At 47.1% G+C, this 12,690-nt stretch overlaps 1 protein-coding gene across 1 annotated transcript; it reads right to left on the bottom strand.

Annotated features, from left to right (window-relative positions):
- Window positions 1-2,164: 2,164 nt before the first annotated feature.
- On the bottom strand, window positions 2,165-11,688 carry ZMYND19 (zinc finger MYND-type containing 19). Its single transcript, XM_014069776.2, has 6 exons — window positions 11,463-11,688; window positions 9,455-9,514; window positions 8,834-8,940; window positions 8,479-8,619; window positions 5,420-5,600; window positions 2,165-2,980 (listed from the first exon to the last, which is right to left on the bottom strand). The coding sequence occupies exons 1-6, from the start codon at window positions 11,511-11,513 to the stop codon at window positions 2,837-2,839; spliced, it is 684 nt and encodes a 227-aa protein (XP_013925251.1). The 5' UTR covers window positions 11,514-11,688; the 3' UTR covers window positions 2,165-2,836.
- Between the last annotated feature and the right edge of the window lie 1,002 nt (window positions 11,689-12,690).

Raw genomic sequence — 12,690 nt, 5'->3', positions numbered from 1 at the left:
GCTTTTTTCCTGATCAGAAAAATGGCACTTTAATTGCAGAATAGGTAAAAGGTAAAGGTTCCCCTCGCACATCTATGCCAGTCGTTCCCGACTCTAGGGGTCGCTGCTCATCTCCGTTTCAAAGCCGAAGAGCCAGCGCTGTCCGAAGACGTCTCCGTGGTCATGTGGCCGGCATGACTCAATGCCCGAAGGCGCACGGAGGACGCTGTTCCCTTCCCACCAAAGGTGGTCCCTATTTTTCTACTCGCATTTTTTTACTTGCTTGCAAATTGCTAGGTTGGCAGAAGCTGGGACAAGTCACGGGAGCTCCCTCTGTTATGCGGTGCTAGGGATTCGAACTGCCAACCTTTCTGATCGATGTCCAGCGTCTTAGCCCCTGAGCCCCTATCTTTGGACTCATTATTCCCACATTGCCTGAATGCGCTAGGGTAGTTTTGATGTGCTCAAAACAGAGGTGGGGAAATGCTACATTTATTCCACACCCTTAGGAAATTGAATTCACTTTATTATTATTTTTTAACGGTTAATTTTAAGGGAACTGAGCTGTTGGTTCTAGCAGTGAAAGGGGCGGGGGGCATAAAAATAGGGGCATTTCCCCACTCCCCAAGGATTCCTGGCACAATCCCATCCAAACGGTCACTATCCAATTAGTGGGAATACCACTATCCCGGTGGGTAGTTTTTTTCTTTTGAAGACATTTCACTTCTCAATCCAAGAAGCTTCTTCTGCTCTGACTTCCATTCCTCACCATCCGATCAAGAGCCGAAGAAGCTTCTCAGAAGCAAAACATCTTCAAAGAAAAACCAGAGTTCTTGGGAAAAAACCCATCTTTGGTGGCAACCACGACCTGGATAGCTTGAGAATCTCCATCCACATTCGTCCATAAGAATGTTGCGTAAACAGCGCCAAGAATATCACTTAGTACTTAAGACTTATATACCACTTTACAATGCTTTTTAGCCCTCTCTGAGGAGATTACAGAGCCAGCCTCTTGCCCCCAACAATCTGGGTCCTCGTTTTACCAGCCTCGGAAGGACGGAAGGCCTTGAGCCTGGTGGGATTTGAACTGCCAAATGGCAGTCAGCCGGCAGTCGGCAGAAGTAGCCTGCAGTACTGCACTCTGACCACTGCGCCACCTCAACGTATTGAATGTATTGAAAACATCCCCATTTCCTGGAACATTGATTCTCCACCTCTATTCTGTCCTCTTTCAAACCCTCAAAATGGGAATATTTGAAGAGCTGTTTCATCTAAGCCAGAATGGTTATCCTGCTCTCTGCAGCTGGAGAAGAGTTAACCCTCGACTTAAAACAGTTCATTTAATTTGGTGACCGTCCAGTCGTAACGGCACTGGGAAAAAAGTACTGGACGTAATGAACATTTTTCACCCTGGTAGACAGTGCCACATCCCCAAGGAAAATGCAGGCGCTTGGCAACTCATATTTATGACGGTTGCAGTCTCCTGGGGATCCCCTTTTGACGAGCAAAGAGAAGGGGGAACCCAGATTCGCTTAACAACCGTGTTACTAACTTAACGACTGCACTGATTCACTTAGCAATGGTGAGGTTGTAAAATGGGGGCAAAATTCCCTTAACACTTGTCTCGCTTAAGCAATAGAGTTGGACGGGGCCTCGGAGGTCTTCTAGTCCAACCCCCTGCTCAGGCAGCAAACCCGATACCGTTTCAGACAAACAGCTGTCTAATCCAGTGTTTTTCAACCTTGGCGACTTTAAGTCCTGTGGACTTCAACTCCCAGAATCCCCCAGCCAGCTGTGCTGGCTGGGGGATTCTGGGAGTTGAAGTCCACAGGACTTAAAGTCGCCAAGGTTGAAAAACACTGGTCTAATCAATCTCTTCCTTGAAAACTTCCAGTGCTGGGAGCCTCCACAACTTCTGGAGGCAATTTACTCCGCGGATTTAATCCTTATCACTCTGGGGAAATTACTCCAAGGTCGCTTCTCTCCCGGATTACACGTTGGGGCTCAAATTATGGTCGTTAAAATTCGAGGACTACAAGTATAATTAGCAGAAGCTGACCAAAGTCCCAAATCGGTTCCAATTCCATATTGTGGGGAAATATTTTTTTTTAAAAAAAGGAACAGGCCACGTAAGGAGAAAGCAAGTCCTCAAAAAGTATTTTTTTAAAAAATAAAAAGTCAGCGATCCATTCCAATCCTTTACTTGAAAACACAACTTCCATGCAGAGTTGTTCAGATTTATAACTGCTGATGTCTGTTCTAGATTCCCCAGGTTTTTTTTGTTTGTTTTTTTTAAGAAATCTCCCAGGGAGCAGAAAAAAAAGGCTTTCGCTACGAGACAGTTATTTTGTTCAACCAACAATGCGTTCTCACCCGAAAACGTTTACAGTAAATGATTCCTAGATAAAGAGCACTGCTAACTCCCTCCTCCCCAGGAAAAAAACAAAAACAAAAAAACAAAACATCCCCTCCCCACCCCCCACCCCCTGGAAACGAAACAAGAAACCTGTACACAATCTTTACAAACATATTAACATATAAATAACAAGAAGCTCCGCAATTTAGCAGAGTTCCCACAGTAGTCTCTCTCTTGTTTTGTTTTTTTCCCAGCTTGAGATTTTTTTAACACTTAAAAGAGGGAAAAAGGCTGATTCCCTCTGCTCAAGCATCAGGTGGTCTCTTTTTTTTTGTATGTGTGTGTCTCGTCTCTTCTTTCTTTTTTTTTCTTTCTTTTTCTCCTTGTTTTGTCAGTGCCTCTGGCTTCAAGTGAGCAGTCTGTGCAAAGCGGGCGCCTTCCCGCCCTCGCCCTCCGGGGAGGGAAGGAGCCCTTCTAACGGCGGAGGTTTCGGCCAGCCGGTCACCGCTCTGGTCCCAGTTCTTGCTGGATGGGTCGTTTCTTCTCCCGACAGTGTTTCTTGTGAGCGGGCCAGTCTTTCTGCTGGCACTGCGAACCGCAGTACCGCGCAACCTGGCATCGGCCACAGATGTTGAACTCGCGTAACTGGAGGGAGAGAGAGAGAGACAAAAGGAATCAGTCGACGTTTTCGGGGATACGAGAGACCCAAACCCCAATGCAGCTGAGCCCAAAGAAACTGGAGACACAGATGGAGCCATGCAGGATGTTAGCTTCTGGATACAGGCAATTTGATAAGGTCCACCTTGGTTTCTACTGTTCTGACTGAGGCTTTCCAAGAGCATGAAGCCAACTCCTTGTCCGGCCAAAAACCCCTTTTATTAATTGACTGTGAATTCTGCTCATTCACATCCAGCAATGTCTTTCCAGGGAGGATTTACGGTCACAGACCTTATCTGGCTTGGAGAGCTGTCAGGCCGATCTCTGCAGAATTTGGCAAGGAGTCTCCGAGAGTCACGAACCAATGAAGCAAACTAATTATCTCCTGCAAACTCCACTCCCCTTTCGCTCCTCTTTTATTTCCTCTGGGAGGGGCCATTCATCGTCCCCCTGTGGCCTTACTCCCAAGTCGACCCCTGTTCTTTAGCTCTTCCTTTTGTCTGGCTGTTCTGTGCATGCGCACACTGGGAACAGGCTCCAGCTGTTCTTCTGCCTCACTGATCTCTGTCTCTGAAGGCAGCTGATAACTGGCATACGGCCCTGGCCCCCTCTCTGCCCCCGACACAGATCCCTCATCAGAGCTTTCCCCAGACTCCAGGGCTGGCCCAGGTCCCCCCCCCAACCTCCTCACTGTCCGAATCTGCTCCCAGCTCCACTGGTTGCTGGCAGGCCACAGCACTACCAAGAGATGCCAGATGGTCCCACATCTTAGGCTGGCTTATAAGAAGTGGGATGTTCGGCCTAGTGTCAACCTTGAAGCCATTTTGGAGTGTCTTCCCAGGGCTGCCATAGCAAGGGAGCTGTGGGAAGGAGAGGGGGGAATAGAGATAGCTGGGGACTTGTAGCCAAAATAAACTTCCTTCTCCTGGAAACCAAGGACATTCCCCACCAGGTGCTGGGGGAAGGCGTGGACTGAAAGCAACTGTTGTAGAAAACCCTACACCACTTCTGATAAATGGCTGTCCAACATCTTCTTAAAGACTTCCAGTGTTGGGGCATTCACAACATCTGGAAGCAAGTTGTTCCACTGATTAATTGTTCTGTCAGGAAATTTCTCCTCAGTTCTAAGTTGCTTCTCTCCTTGATTAGTTTCCACCCGTTGCTTCTTGTCCTGCCTTCTGGTGCTTTGGAGAATAGCTTGACTCCCTCTTCTTTGTGGCAGCCCCTGAGATATTGGAAGACTTCTATCCTGTCTCCCCTAGTCCTTCTTTTCATTAAACTAGCCATGCCCAATTCCTGCAACCGTTCTTCATATGTTTTAGCCTCCAGTCCCCTAATCCTCTTTGTTGCTCTTCTCTTCATTCTTTCTAGAGCAGTGTTTTTCAACCACTGTGCCGCGGCACACTAGTGTGCCGTGACATAGTGTAAGGTGTGCCGTGGGAAAAACACCTGCCTATAGTCAATATAGGCACAGAGTTAAATTTTTTTAACATTTTCTAATGGTGGTGTGCGTGATTTTTTTCATGAAAAAAGTGTGCCTTTGCACAAAAAAGGTTGAAAAACACTGTTCTAGAGTCTCCACATCTTTTTTACAACGTGGCGACCAAAACTGAATGCCGGATTCCAAGTGTAGCCTTACCAAAGCATTATAAAGTGCTATTAACACTTCATGTGATTTTATGCCTAATATATCTGGACACTGAGGAGCACCTTGGCTTCGGAGTTTTGACTGCATTGGGTCTGTTACTTGGAACCCTTAATTTAGTGTGGTCTACAGACTGTGCAGAAAGCTGCAGACTGTGAGATCAAGTCCTGCCTTAGGCATGAAAGCCAGCTGGGTGACTTTGGATCAATTACCGGGGAGACTGTAAGTTCTAGCTCCTTTTCAGACATCAATAACAGAGTTGGAAGGGATCTTGGAGGTCTTCTAGTCCAGCCTCCTGCTGAGGCAGGAAACCCTACACCACTTCAGACAAGTGACTGTCCAGTCTCTTCTTTAAAACCTCTGTGTTGGAGCATTCACAACTTCTGGAGGCAAGCTGTTCCACTGATTAATTGTTCTAGCAGGAAATTTATTCTTCGTTCTAGGTGCTTCTTGTCCTGCCTTCAGATGGAGAATAGTTTGACTCCCTCTTCTTTGGGGCAGCCCCTCAAATATTGGAAGACTGCTATCATGTCTCCCTTGATCTTTCTTTTCATTATACTAGACATATCCAATTCCTACAACTGTTCTTCATAGGTTTTACCCTCCAGTCCCCTCATCCTCTTTGTTGCTCTTCTCTGCACCCTTTCTAGAGTTCAACATCTATATGGAAGCTGACTAATCACCAGGAGACGATGAATTCTAGTCCCAGCTCAGGCATTAAAACCACCTGGGTGATTTCGGGCCAAACACCAGGAAACCCTGTGGTCCGGCTTGATACGTACCTGTTTTTCAATCATTGTGCAGGGGGGGTAGTGACATTCATAGTATGTGCACGAACTTTCCTCCTCTTCCACCACGTCTCCGTTAGCGTTGTAGTAGCGCGTGACATTCAGCACGGGGAACTGCTCCTCGATGGGATCGGTGGGAAGCTGTTGTATCGCCAGCCAGTATAAGCTTTGTTCCCTTCAACAACAACAACAACAACAAATTCAGTAAGGCACTTCTCCGGCAGGATGAGATAACAAAACTCATCCTTTCACGCAGTCCAAAAATGAGGACGATTTAGACAAAGGAGCAGCTGAGATTCATCCAGCACCTCTATTTCAACACCCCAAATGGGGTTTTCTATTAATCTTTATTTCTATGATAGGCTTGTACCCTTTTTCCATTCATTTATAGCCATGTAACCAGGAAAGGGAAAGGTAAAGGTGGCTCAGGGGCTAAGACACTGAGCTTGCCGATCAGAAAGGTCGGCAGTTTGGCGGTTCGAATCCCTAGTGCCGCGTAATGGAGTGAGCTCCTGTTACTTGACCCAGCTTCTTAGCAGTTCGAAAGCACGTAAAAAATGCGAGTAGAAAAATAGGAACCACCTTTGGTGGGAAGGTAACAGCGTTCCGTGCGCCTTTGGTGTTGAGTCATGCCGACTACACGACCACTGAGACGTCTTCGGAGAGCGCTGGCTCTTCGGCTTTGAAATGGAGATGAGCAGCGCCCCCTAGAGTCGGGAATGACTAGCACATACGTGCGAGGGGAACCTTTACCATTACCTTGGAAAATCTGTTGTTTTCTTTTTTTTTAAAAGGACTCAAAAAAGCAATGGACGAACTAATCAAGTTTTCTGATGATTGTATTTGTAATGATAATGTTTATCTTTCTGTCAGTGTTTTGCTTTTGAATAAGGAGCAAAATGTAGCGTCCCAACCATGAACACCAAGGACCCTCCATTTCAACCCTGAGTTACAAATATTCTAAGGCGCAAAATATTGGAGTCTAAACCGCAAGACAACTTAAAGCCTATCTGTGTGAGCGTGAACACTTCTGCCGTTGTTATTGAAGAACACATCTGTTATGATCCTAAAAAATGTTTACACAATTCCAAAAATTTCTTCCAGCCGCTGAAAATGATTTCATTCCCGTCTATTTGTTACTCCATCCACGGAGTTCAATTCAACTGACAACAGCATTTTTTAACCCATAAAATATGCAAAAGAATCAACAATTAAAAATAGGTTTGAATTCCCAAAGGTGATTTTTTTTATCTCGTGGCACTCTTGATTAAGCTCACTGCTCTGAAGAAAGACAGACAAAAAGTTTTGGGTTGCCCATTGTGCCAGGGCAAAAAAGCACAGAAACCGATTCTCTACACTTGTGTAACGTGGAGATAACCTTGATGAAGGATGGAAAGAGCCACCAATGGAAAGGAAGCAACTTAGTCGGGTAATGCACGAGAAGGTTTGAGTCTCTGGATTCAGTTTGGTCTAAGGAAAGCCAAAAAGACACGGTGGCAAGCTTTCGAGATTCTGTTATTATATCAGATGACAATAAACGGGCCTGAGTCCCTCATTGTGTCTATTTTGTGACGTGGCTCACTTCAAAGGCTCCTTTTTACACCCCATTGTCTCTTAATTGCATCCCCCCCCCCCTGCACTTTTAAAACACATACATTTACAGGAGTTACAGGTAGAGAGAGGAATTTTCTTCCTACTGAAGACTGAGATCTTCAGGACAGATTTATTTTCCCCCAGATATAAGTGACTTAAGACAGCAAAGAGGGAAGGGGAGGAAAAGCTAGGGAAGGAAGGGAAGGGAGAAGGGAATGAAAGAGGGAAGGGAAGGGAGAAGGGAAGCGAAGGAAGCTAGGGAAGGGAAGAGAAGCTAAGGAGAGGAAAGGAGAAGAGGGAAAGGGAAGGGAGGGAAGGGAGAAGAGAATGAAAAGAAAGGGAGAAGGGAAGGGAAGGAAGTTAGGAAAGCTAAGGAGAGGAAAGGAGAAGAGGGAAAGGGAAAGGAAAGGAAGAAAGCTAGGAAAGGGAAGGGAGAACGGAATGAAAGAGAGAAGGGAAGAAAAGGGCAGGAAAGGAAAGGAAGAAAGCTAGGGAAGGGAGAAGGGAATGAAAAAGGGAAGGGAAGGAAAGTGGAAAGGGAGAAGGGAAGGGAAGTAAAAGGAAAGGAAGTTAGGGAAGGGATGGGAAGCTAAGGAGAGAAAAGGAGAAGAGGGAAAGGAAGAAAGTTAGGGAAGGGAGAAGGAAATGAAAGAGACAAGGGAAGGGCAGGAAAGGAAAGGAAGAAAGCTAGGGAAGGGAAGGGAATGAAAGAGGGAAGGGAAGGAAAGTGGGAAGGGAAGGAAAGTGGGAAGGGAGAAGGGAATGAAAAAGGGAAGGGAAGGAAAGTGGAAAGGGAGAAGGGAAGGGAAGTAAAAGGAAAGGAAGTTAGGGAAGGGATGGGAAGCTAAGGAGAGAAAAGGAGAAGAGGGAAAGGAAGAAAGTTAGGGAAGGGAGAAGGAAATGAAAGAGACAAGGGAAGGGCAGGAAAGGAAAGGAAGAAAGCTAGGGAAGGGAAGGGAATGAAAGAGGGAAGGGAAGGAAAGTGGGAAGGGAAGGAAAGTGGGAAGGGAGAAGGGAAGGGAAGTAAAAGGAAGGGAAGTATGGGAAGGGATGGGAAGCTAAGGAGAGGAAAGGAGAAGAAGGAAAGGAAAGGAAGAAAGCTAGGGAAGGGAAGGGAATGAAAGAGGGAAGGGAAGGAAAGTGGGAAGGGAGAAGGGAAGGGAAGTAAAAGGAAAGGAAGTTAGGGAAGGGATGGGAAGCTAAGGAGAGGAAAGGAGAAGAGGGAAAGGAAAGGAAGAAAGCTAGGGAAGGGAGAAGGAAATGAAAGAGAGAAGGGAAGGGCAGGAAAGGAAAGGAAGAAAGCTAGGGAAGGGAGAAGGGAATGAAAAAGGGAAGGGAAGAGGGGAGGGAGGGAAGGAAAATGAAATGAAATCGCAGGCACTCGTCAACTTCACATTCTGTTTCCTCCTCCTCCTCCTCCTCCTCCGCCTCTCTCTGCATTTCTTTAGAGAGAATTTTACCTTTGCTTGCTAGAGATTTCTTCAGCTTTGGGTCTCCAGCCCCACGGCACCAATCGCAAGTTGTCCAGGCGGTTGTCCACCGTCACAGCATTCAAATGCACCACCTGAAACCCTGGGGCAATGCCTCCCCGGTGCCTCTCCCTGCAAAGAAAGGACAGGGCCTACAGTTTGGGGTGGGGAGGGGAGCAGGCTGAGCATCAACCAAGGCTCTATAGAGCAGTAATTAATACGTTGCCTGATCTTGATCTTCTCCCTCTGAATGCATAACCCGCACAAGCTTCATGAAGCTACCGGCCTTGCACACACACCTCTCTGGAAACCTGTTGCTGTGTTTCCTTTGCACCCCGACACTTACCACAGCAACTCGTGCAGCAGGCGCCCGAATCCCCTCCCTCGGTTCTTGTCAAACGCAAAAGCAAAGATTTTAGCACCGTTTCCATCAGCGTCGACTTCCATCCGAGCCTGGAACAGGGGGGAAAAAAGAATCCATTCTAGGTTTGTTTTTTCCCCACGAAGCGTCTGCACGCCCATCGACTTTCCAACCATTCTAATACTGTAAAAACCCTGCTGCAAAGTTCCATGAATGCCATTTCTAATTGAAATTAAAGGAAAGAGTTAGCAGAAGCCTTTTAAAAAGTAATAATAATAAGAGAGAGCCTGTCGAGACCAATCCATGTTGATTGTTTGAAAGCTCCACCAGAAGGCCACAACTCAAGGCCACATCACAATACAATCAACATTTTCTTTAAAAACACAGGTGGGGACAGAAACCCTCGCTTCCAATCATAGCGTCAAACCACTAAGCTTCAACAATGGCCTGTGCACAAAAGCTTGGAATATTGGAACTGAAATGGGAGATCTCAAGTGCTTCAGAAATGAGGCTGGGGGAAGAAGGAATGGCCATCCAGCTGGTCAGATTGACTAAGGGGGAAAAAATGGAGAATTAACACAAGGGGGTAAAGAATTCTATTCTTACCTCAAAAGAATAGCTCTCTACGAGAGGAATGTCTTGCTCATCTATCAGGGTGTATTTTGTCTGCAATGGGGGAAAAAACAAACAAATCCAAATGAAATTTTCTGCAAGACGACGTTGCTGTAAATTAATTCACATTTCAGTCCCTAACCGCCCTAAACAATTTGAATCAACGCTCTCTGTGCTGGACAAAGGAAAACAATCACACACACACACATTTAATAAATAAAACTTCTAACATTTCAGGGAGTAAATCAACAGAAATGTGTTTCAAAAAAGAAACATTTTTTTAGGGAGTCTCTACCCAATTAGTATACTTCCACCTATTGAAATCTTGCTAGATGTAGCAAGATCTAGGCAGCATTTCCAGCCATATATTCTGAGGATATGGAGGGAATCTCCACCTCTTGGGTCTTCGAGAAAGCAAGTGGAGGGGACAAAGATTTCAACTGTTTTCTTTCTTTTTCAGCTAGAAGCTACAGGTTGCACAGAAAGTTTCTTCAACGACTGCTCTTTTGCGAGATAAGATTACCCCACACAGCTTATTGGCTTGATGAAAAATGTATTTGTTAATCCCCCCTTCTCTATGCAACTTTTTCCTATGCTTAGTGCAAAGCATCAAATATACATAAAGCACATCTTTGTGGCCGCTGCTATTATTACTTAATATTTAATTCAATTCGCCGTCTAGGACTGGCAAAAACTTAACTGTTGTTATCATTCTTGTTATTGTTGTTCCTGGCACAGTCAGCCAGATGTTCAGACGGGATGTGACCTTTCTGTCTACCTATCAAGTTCTTTCTAAGGACCCGAGATAGGCAGAGGCGCATATTAGGATGATTACATTGGCCGCCTATCTGGCCATGGGGGCTAACTCCACACGCACACATAAAGGAAGAAATGAAAAGGAAATCTCAACAAAGCAAAAGGAAAACACTAAGAATAAAATAAACAAAAAATAAGCCTTGTGTAGGAACGATCAAACAATTCATGAAAACTCTCCCGGACACACAACAACATTTTAAACACATGATGACTAGGTGCTCACCCACTGCAGCACCAGGACTTATGAAAAGTCTTCTCCCATTGGAGATGCCCATCGCTGAACACAACCCCATCTGGGGGATCCACTTATGACTGAAGGATTGTGACTTTGTTGCTTGTATCCTTACAATTGATATTGTTTCCTGATTGCTTGTTTGTTCCCTAAGACTATTCAGTGTTGTACCTTATGGCTCTTGACGAATGTATCTTGTCTTTTGATGTACGCTTAGAGCATCAGCACAAAAGACAAATTCCTTGTGTGTCCAATCACACTTGGCCATTAAAGAATTCTATTCCTCCCCACTTCCTTCCTTTTCTCTCTTCTTCTTCCCGCCCTCCCTTTTCTCTCTATTCTCTTCTATTGTATTCTAAAGAGCAGACAAACCCCCTCCCCAGCATCAAAAGCACTCTAAACCATCACCCCCAGCAAACATCCCAATTCAACCCTAGAAGACCCTCCCCAAAAGACCCACCAGAGACCAACCCTTTGGTAGATTGTGGCCCCAAGGAACCCAAAGGGACCCCATCTTCTTTTGGGGGGGGCATATAAAACCATTCAAGGGCGCCCCTAATGAGAAAACCATTAAGAGGAAGGGAGCAAGGCTGCTCCTTTCGGGCAGGGTTTCCATGCCAGGCTGTTCTCCCCCCTCCCCAACCCAATATCCTGACTCCCCATCCTTCCCAGGGAGGGAGTGATGGGAGTTGGAGTCCCACCCACTTAAAAGGAGGTCTAGCTGTTAGGGAGACCCTTCTTCTCCCTAAGGGAGTGGGGGGGGGGAGTGGAAGCGCCCCCACCCCCAAGAGAGATGATGGGAGGGCGAGGAACCCCCTCCCCCGAGGTGGGCGGTGACGTCACAGAGGGGGCCCGGTGTGACGTCACGCGCGCGGAGAGGGGCCCGGTGGGGGGGGGAGCCAAGCGGGGCCCGTAAGGGGGGGAGGGGAGGGAAGGGAGGGGGGAGGCCCGCACCTTGCCCGCCACACGGCCGAGCCTGACGATGCCCAGCTTGAAGTCGGTCATGGCCCCGGCCTGGGCGAGGAGAGGAGGGAAGAGGGGGGGGAGAGGGGAGAAGAAAGAGGAGGAAAGGAGGAAAGGAGGAGGAGGGGAGGCCGCGCTGGACGGAGACGCCGACGAGGCCACGCGCCGCCGCCGCCGCCGCCGCCGCCTCGCGCACACCCGGAGCGAGAGAAGGAGGAGGAGGAGGAGGGGCGGGCGAGGGGGCGGGGCCGCGCGCCCCGCCGCGCCCGCCCGCCGGCCCCCTTCGGCCGGACGCCGCCCAATCAGCGCGCGCTGCGTCATAGGCTCCGCGACCACTCGGAGGGGAGGGGGGCCGGGCCGGCCTCCCGCGCGACGGCGCGACGGCCGCCACGTGACCCGGCCGGCGGCGGCCGCGGGTGATGACCTCACGGCTGTCTCTCTCTTTCTCTGTCCCTCCCTCCCTTTTTTTACTCGGCCCCGCCTCCTGCCCCACCCAGGCGGCTTCTTCCTTTTTTCTCTCCTCCTTCGCCGGGTTATTAGACTTCCCGCGGAGGGCCCGGCCGACGCATGCGCGCGACGCTGGGCCCGCCTCTTAAAGGAGACGTCGCCCTTTCTGGAGGGGGTGTTGCAATTTTTAAGGAGGTATTCACACACACACTCTGTATGTGTGTCTGTGCGTGTTTTTGTCTCTGTGTTTTTGGTGTGTGTGTTGGTGTGTGTTTATTGTGTGTTTGGGGGGGTTGTGTGTGTTTATTATGTGTATATTTTGTGTGTGTATTTGTCTTTTTGTGTGTGGGGTTTGTTGTGTGTATGTGTTTTGGGGGGGGTTATGTGTGTTGTGTGTGTGTGTTTAGTGTATGTGTGTTTAGTGTATTTTTGTATCTGCGTGTGTGTGTTTTGTAGTTGTGTGTGTTTGTGTGTGGGTTTTAGTGTGTGAGAGCAAAGAAGTGGGCATAGTTGTGTGTGGGCATGCACAGATAAGTATTATAAAAAGTGTATTCAATATATTTATTATTCAATAAATATTTTATTCAATAAATAATGTATTAATAAATGCATTTATTCATGCCCATTTCCTGTGTTCATCTCCATGTTTATACTTACACCTGTTATCTCGTACATGTTTGACAAACTAAGTAAATAAATATGTCTACTATATTTGCCTGTTATATATGCACACACATATATACATACAAATATGCAATAAACCCAATTTTGA

The sequence above is a fragment of the Thamnophis sirtalis genome, unplaced genomic scaffold (assembly GCF_051295495.1).
Source record: "Thamnophis sirtalis isolate CommonGarterSnake01/CBP01778 unplaced genomic scaffold, rThaSir2_p1.2 scaffold_2, whole genome shotgun sequence".
In the NCBI taxonomy this organism is placed as follows: domain Eukaryota; kingdom Metazoa; phylum Chordata; class Lepidosauria; order Squamata; family Natricidae; genus Thamnophis; species Thamnophis sirtalis.
The sequence above is the reverse complement of the archived record's forward strand: the minus strand, read 5'-3'. Positions and strand labels throughout refer to the sequence as shown.

Coding starts and splice junctions, on each gene's coding strand:
- ZMYND19 (XM_014069776.2), bottom strand. CDS start 11,513: ATGACCGACTTCAAGCTGGGCATCGTCAGGCTCGGCCGTGTGGCGGGC. Junction 8,941..9,454: donor TAGAGAGCTATTCTTTTGAG/GTAAGAATAGAA, acceptor CCCCTGTTCCAG/GCTCGGATGGAAGTCGACGC. Junction 5,601..8,478: donor GAAATCTCTAGCAAGCAAAG/GTAAAATTCTCT, acceptor TTGTTGTTGAAG/GGAACAAAGCTTATACTGGC.